The sequence below is a fragment of the Cibotium barometz genome, chromosome 17 (assembly GCF_041138505.1).
Source record: "Cibotium barometz isolate CiBa-2024 chromosome 17, ASM4113850v1, whole genome shotgun sequence".
In the NCBI taxonomy this organism is placed as follows: domain Eukaryota; kingdom Viridiplantae; phylum Streptophyta; class Polypodiopsida; order Cyatheales; family Cibotiaceae; genus Cibotium; species Cibotium barometz.
In genome coordinates, this window is record NC_141062.1 from 37,913,207 (window position 1) to 37,920,657 (window position 7,451).

The 7,451-nt window shown below is 39.2% G+C and overlaps 1 protein-coding gene across 1 annotated transcript; it reads left to right on the forward strand.

Annotated features, from left to right (window-relative positions):
* Positions 1 to 2,699: 2,699 nt before the first annotated feature.
* LOC147629970 (F-box/kelch-repeat protein At5g15710-like) lies at positions 2,700 to 5,095 on the forward strand. Its single transcript, XM_086811521.1, has 2 exons — positions 2,700 to 2,840; positions 2,947 to 5,095. The coding sequence occupies exon 2, from the start codon at positions 3,424 to 3,426 to the stop codon at positions 4,798 to 4,800; it is 1,377 nt and encodes a 458-aa protein (XP_086667647.1). The 5' UTR covers positions 2,700 to 2,840; positions 2,947 to 3,423; the 3' UTR covers positions 4,801 to 5,095.
* Positions 5,096 to 7,451: the final 2,356 nt, after the last annotated feature.

Here is a 7,451-nt window from a genome sequence, read left to right on the forward strand (position 1 = left end):
TTGAAAGCTTTGCACACTAGATAATTCTTTACATAGCTTTAATTATATGTATAAGGCTTCAAATTTTTGCAACAATTTTCTTTTATTAATAGAATATTTGTACATTGAGCATCATGATGTAAGTATCCACTATATATTTTTTGCAATTGGCCTATCAACACATATATAAGCCATGTATCTTTCACGCAAGTACTTTTACATGCTCATATTAAGTAAAAAGCAAAGTGTTTGAATAGCATAAAAGATCTAAGATAAATTTAAAATAGCATATTTTTTCACAGCAGCAAATCATCTGATATAATGTGCTCCCAAAAGGTAATTTCCACTCATTACCAACTTGGAAACAAAGTGATCTTATATGCATGCCATTTGATATTTTTATTACTCAAGCTAAAGGTGGCCTCAATAACAAAGTTTGACTATTGTATGCAACTTAACACAATAATCATGATGTTAATATTTGCTATTTTATATTATTGATCAAGTTACTATCAATACATTAAGCATATCTTTCACACGATCGTATCCACAAAATGTTCCTCATCATGCTAAAATTAAAGTGTCCAAATAGCACAAAATATATAAGATTAATCCAAGAGTATGCATGAAATATTTAGCCAATATAAAGTGCTCCGAAAAGGTCATCTCTAGTTGTAACCAACTTTTAAACAAAGTCAGGTGCACATGCACATAAGCATGTGTACACATGTCTACACTCACAAATGCACACACACATTTGTCCATGCAATTTCAAGCATCTACCAACCCACACATGCACATGCCCATAAGCATGTATGTGTGCACATGAGGACACTCATATGGGGTTAGATGAAAAATAGAGTTAGAAGTACTTTGCCACTAGCATAGTGTCCATGCATCTCTTGTTTATAAAAAAAGTGACATGGGTTAAGGGCAACAACCTCTCACTTCTTCTATATTTATGGTGGAGCATGATGATATGCCCACAGTATTGAGAGTGGCTTAGCTTTCAAGCATAATGTTTAGTAGGATTCCCTTTGTTAAGTTTGAGAGGGATCTTAAAATATAACTATGATGAGATGCATGGTGGAGTGTTGCACAAAGGTATCTTTGAATGTCTATTGTACAGCAATGTGAGGTGGAATGGGTTGTAAAATTGAGGTGGGAGCCATGAAAGATTTAAAAATGGGGACAAAGTGTTGGAGTGAATTTGATGCAAGTCTCGTTATCTCTATGTCATGGGAAATATGGAAAGTTTTCATGTTTGGGGACAAAACATTCTAAGGAAGTATACTACCAAAAGTTACAAATGAAGGTGGTGCCATAGACACTAGGGAGGCACACCTAAGAGAAGTCAATTCATGTGAATATTACAAAGATTGATCGAGTCAATAAAATGTAAAATATATGTAGAAGACAAAGTCAAGGGTGATAATATATGAGAAGAGTTGTTTTCACTCACGGTTCAGTTTGGTGGGTGTCTTGAACAAAAGAGGTGGCTGCAAGCTATGTAAAATACAATTATTCACAAATTTTGAGTGCAAATTAGGAGAATGAGATCAATCTTGCATCGTCTTTTCAAGTTCATAATAATGGTGTTGTATTGTGTGCAAAAGTACTCTAAACTATGATATGAATCTTAAATGGCCCCAAAGAATTACAAAATCACTTTTTCCATTCTCAAGGTTTAGGTACAAGAATCTTCAATCATTGAGAAGCGGTACTGTGCCACTTCCTCCATTTCAATTATCACTTGGGGATTAAGATACCTCAAGATGGCCCCCCTTTCACATGGTGGTTGGAAAATCATGTTTGCAAGAAAGGTAATGGGGACCCAATGTAGTCCTCATCGGTTGAGAGAGCATCAACACTTGTATAGGCCATAAGTTGGGCCACTTTACTATGGAACTTTTATACTCACATGGCCATGGTGAGTAGCCTCACGTGCATTTTCGAATGCATCAATGGCATTCCTCTTAAGGTAAAAAAATGATGTAGAGAACAAAAAGCAAGGACAGGGACATGTGCTCAAGTCCCTATTACTATTCAATTCTAGGTGTGCTTTGTCTTATGCATCAATGGCCTTTCTCTTATGGTAAAAAATGATAGAGAGAAGAAAAAGCAAGGAGAGGGATACGTGCTCAAGTCTCTATCATTAATATTCAACTCCAAGTGATCTTGTCTATAAGAACTGATTTGAAAACTATTTATTTTTCCTTTTTTTTTTGGATGGGTAGGGAGTGTGGGGTGTACACATGTTAAAATAAAAATGTTGTACACACACACACACAAAAATATAAAGGCATGTGCGTGCACACACACACACACACACACACACACACAAATATAAAGGCATGCGCACACACACGTGTTAAAATATAAATGTGCACACATATATTAGGGGGTGTGATGTCTATAAGAACTGATTTGAAGAGTACTTATTTTTCCTTTTTTTTTGGGTGGGCAGGGGGAGTTGGGTGTCACACACACACACATACATACATTATGTATAGTTAGATAATGATCATGTCCAGTAGGTGTAGCTAGCAAGGTTCGAACACAAGTCGTCATTGTGGAGGATCAGGCAAGCAGACGAGTTTATGTACATTGTATATTTGGATTTATATTTTTGAGGGGTGTGGTTGCCCCTTCAATTTTAACAATTAATTTCCTTTGATTTTTAATTTAGGGGGAGGTTGCACCAAACCAAAACCAAAGGTTAAAGAGTCTTCTTGCCATCACCAACTTATTTATCTTGCTTTTTGCTTTTCTTGCGGCATGCATCTTGGCCACATCAGTGGCCTAAAAAACGATGCTTCGTCGGGAAAACAAATTTGGGTTGAATTTGGATCCAACAGTTTGTAAGACAGAAAAAGAAGAAGAAGAAAAAAAGCAAAGAGGCTTCTATATCTGCAGAATTCATCTTATTTTTGCCCTTTTTTCTCCATGCTTTTTGGCAAAACGCAGATCGCCCAGACGCAGCAAAGCTTGGATTCATGGCGCTTTCCTTCAACAAGAAGCAAATCGAGGTAAGACCAAGCAACCCACTTGAAAAAAAAAAGTAAAAAGCAGCGTCAAACAAGCATCTCTTGAAGGCCATCTCGGGCTTAGATGCTGGCTCAAAGCACGGCAGTTGAGTTTCTATTAGGTTGCTTTCCATGATGATGATGAAGCTGTAGCACAGAAGCTTCCTTTTTCTGCAGAGAAGCTCTTCTTCTTTATAAGTCTCCCCATCCAAGCAACCCTTCCCTTTGATCTCTCGTTTTTCCATCTCCAATTTTTACACAGGTTCTCCCCACAGCCATTCATATTAGCATACATTAGCCAGAGTCTCCCATCGCCCATTGATCTTACCATACATACATAGCCATTCATCTAAGTATGCAACCCCCATCGCCATTTGATCTGTCTTGTCATTATTGACCTTGACAGAGGCACCATAGCATGAGCTTCTCTGCAGATACCTGCTTTGAACCCCCAAGCAAGCTCCCCCGCTGCTCCATCTCCATCCACCATCACCGGTTCTCCTCTTTATTTTCAATCCATAACATTTCCTACTCGTCGTCTGATGAACCTAGCAGTACCATAAGCTACTGCGATGGTGGCCGCCTTCATCACCCATATCCTCCTCTTACAAAAGGAAAGGGGGTCAACATCAGCAACAACAACAACTCCAGCAACAGCAGCACCGATACTTCTTCCTCAAGTGCATGCTCTGTGTCATGCTCTCTTCTGCACACATCTTTGCACCCCCACCTCTGGAGTATATTGCCACAAGAGCTCGTGGAACACATCCTTGCCTTTCTGCCCATCTCCACCATCTTCCGCTTCAGCCGAGTATGCAAATCATGGCATGACCTCTTCTTCTCGCACTCCTTTCTGCGTCTCCGTACACAGCTTCCAACTCAATTACATAATCATCATCATCGGCATGGAGCATACTTTCTTGTCCTCAACCGGTCACGCTACCAACAACTCTCCGCATACGAGGTGATCTCCAAGAAATGGTACTCTTTTCCCTTAGACTTTCTGCCTACGGTAGCATACCCGGTTGCTGCTGCTGGGGGCCTGATCTGCTTTCTGAGTTCGAATCTAGATACAGGTTTCACAACCCTCATTGTATGCAATCCATTGACAAGAAGGTGGAAAGAACTGCAATCCATGCTTCACAAGAGGGTGCCATTCTCAATCTCCATGGTGGTAGACAGGAAAGCCATGACCTACAAAATCCTTGTAGCAGGAGGTTTGGATGACTCAAATCTTTACAGGAGGACCACGGAGATGTATGACTCTACGACAGGCACCTGGGTACACTGCGGATCTCTGCCTCAGGATGAGGACATAAGCCGGAGTATGGTGGAGTATTGTGGCTACTCTCTGTGCCTGACAAGAGGGCCAGGGAGTAGCCTGCTTGCATTCAACCTGCAGACACAGGTATGGATAAAGATGAGGACGGGCAGGATACCTGGGTATTCGAAGTTCCGGCATCTGGTTGAATGTGGGGGCAGCATTCTAGTCATAGGGAAAGCTCTAAGGAGGTATGTGTTGGGGCTCTACATATGGTGCTTAGATCCCACAACATTGAGATGGAAAGAGGTGGGCAAGATGCCACGTGCCATCTGCGAGCAGTTCTTCAGCTCGCCATCGGAATGCTTCTACTGCACAGCTCAAGGGCACCTCATCTTCTTCAGCAGGTACTTCTACAACCAAGGCCTTGTGTACAACACTCTAGATAACTCATGGCAGCAAGTTGCAAGGTGCCCTCTTCTCACCCATCCACTTCTACTCTCATTCAATCCTGGCTTGGATCCTGTGGATTGAATTCAAAAACAAAAAGAAGAAGAAGAAGCAAAGAACACAGTGAACTTCATTGTCTTGTTAGTGTAGATCAAATACACAGATTTTTCCCTTATTCAACTCCCATTCATTCAAGGCCAAGTAAGCTTGGTCCTTGGCTTTCTCTGATTGAAGTAAGTCATGCCATCTTGCAAGCTATGAAAAGCTTGGAATGCATTACCCATGTATTGGGGATTCCTTCATATTTCTCACAAAGCTTGGCCTCAAGTCTCCTCACCCAAACTTATTTGGACAAGGCTGACTTTATCAATTCATTTTTGTGGTGCACTCTTCCTTTTCATAGGATATTACTGCCGACAGGTTCTAGATTTTAATTTTTTTGGGTTATATCATTTCTAACTGTCGGGTTTGAACTCACACAGTGCATTGGAATAGCCACACTCAGGCATGCAGGCAACGGCCACTGCCTCACAAATTCTCAATTTAGGATTGTTTGCTTCCCTTTGGCTTCTTCACGACATACTTGTGAGATTGACATGGCTTTAATGTTGGCAAATAGCTGTTTGTTAAGTGGTAAATTTCTGTCTCATGTAAGCACGAAAAATGCACATCATGTATGATGTCAATGAGAAAATTAAACTCGAGAGAAAATTATACATATGTATCATGGTGTGTGACAAAATCAAGATAGGCTTGGGATTTTGAAGGGTGGTCTGTTAAATGTGTTAAAAAAATAGTCCCTACAGATTGCATTTGTATTCTTTTAACAACTAGCCAGTTACCATGCTTTGACTTATACAGGCGAACTCAATACGGGTTCATCAAGCCATTGATGTTGTTTTATATTTGCACTAGCTGAGCATGGAATGTTAAGCATTTGGATGGGGGATCAGGCAGGAAATAAAGCATTGGTTGGATTGAGACGAAAAACATTATCATTCATTTCTAGTTTGGTTTCAAGTTGTTGGGTTCTTGCAAGCTATGTTACCCCCCCTTTCTTCTTCTTTTCCCTCTCTCTCTCTCTCTCTCTCTCACCCATACCCACAGCCACGCCCACAGATGCACACGGGTGCATCTCCCACACACAAAGTAAGATATATTTACTATTCTCTCTCTCTCTCTCTCTCTCTCTCTCGCTACATTGCTGCCTCTTATCTTTCTGCTGGCCACCACCAGAAGACGCTTCTCGACATGTATGCTTAATGCCAAGTACAAGGCTGGTTATTCCACGTTGGGGACGGTTCAAGTGCAAGATAGGCCACCCCCCTCAACAACAACAATCTCCCCCCCCACCCCCCCCCCTCCCCCCCGCAACACACACACACTCACACACACACATCAAATCCTAAAGGTGATATATTTTGATGGCACATGGCAATGGGAGATGAAACAAGACTTGGGTTGTCAAGGAAGAAACTTGTGGCTTAGAACTTTATAATTATATTTGTTTTTCCTTATTACATTTTCATATACCTTTTGAAAGAAAGTGTTTCTTGGACCTAAAGATGAAGGTCCCTCTCTCAAAAAGGAGGAGTCTTCTACCAAATGATGGCTTCTTTGGAAGAATTGTCTTTATGGCCTTCATTCACCATAGACTAATATGTACATGCATCTTAAGATTAATGTTTGGTAAATTAAAAATGAAGTCAAATTTGATCCTTTTTATTAATATGCAAATGGGTGATGTGTATTTTTACCAACTATATAACTTTGTTATCCTTAAAATTGTGGTATCAAGTAAGTGAGAAAAATTCTCTATCATAGGCCAAGGAGTGGATATCAAATGAAATAAACCTAGTGACAAGCATATTGAAGTTATAGATCTCCATTATTCTTTTATAACCATAGAATTGACTAGAATGGATAGTATCCATTCTTCTCCACTGTGTTGTAACAAAAAAGTGGGATTTTCAAAAGGTGATTTCAATTTAATAGTAACATAATTAGTTAGATAAAGGTTTTGATTCTCACACAAAATGGATAACTTCTTTGCTTTAGCTTGTTTATTTCAACATAATGATCTTGCCTTTTTCCTATCAAAGACCAAAGAGAACCACATTAGTTACAAAGAATATGAATAATGTTTTGTAAGGGTATTCGTCTAAAAGTGTGATCTTTGTTTGTTTCATTTATGATAAATAAGTGAAACAAATTATTTAGTCTAGGATTATTTTAAAAGATGAATGTGCTAGGCTATCTTTGCTGAGTTTCAAATTCTAAAATGTGTGTCTTACTTCTTCACTTTCTAAGGAATGCTTTGTGTGAACAAGTAAAACAAATTACTCAAGGCTCATTTTAAAAGATGAGTGTGCTAGGTGATCTTTCTTGAGTTTCAAATTTTAAAATGCATACTTTACTTCTTCACTTTTAAAGGAATGTTTAGAATTCTATGGGTGTTTATATTTGTGCATGTTTTTATAAAAAGAAACCTCAAAATGACATGCCAAGCTAGCTTTCTCTAAATGGATTTTCTTATATGGAAACACCACATTAGAAAAAAAGAAAATTGAACTTGATTTTCTTAGGAAGTTCCCTAATGTTCTTAGCCCACCAAACATTCAGGTGTGAATATATGGTATAGGCATCAAAGAAGAACATGCCATTGATATCATCTTTGACATTTAGCTTCAACAAATTGGAATTACTACCTTAGTGGAGGCAAGGAAGATCAATAC

Coding starts and splice junctions, on each gene's coding strand:
- LOC147629970 (XM_086811521.1), top strand. CDS start 3,424: ATGAGCTTCTCTGCAGATACCTGCTTTGAACCCCCAAGCAAGCTCCCC.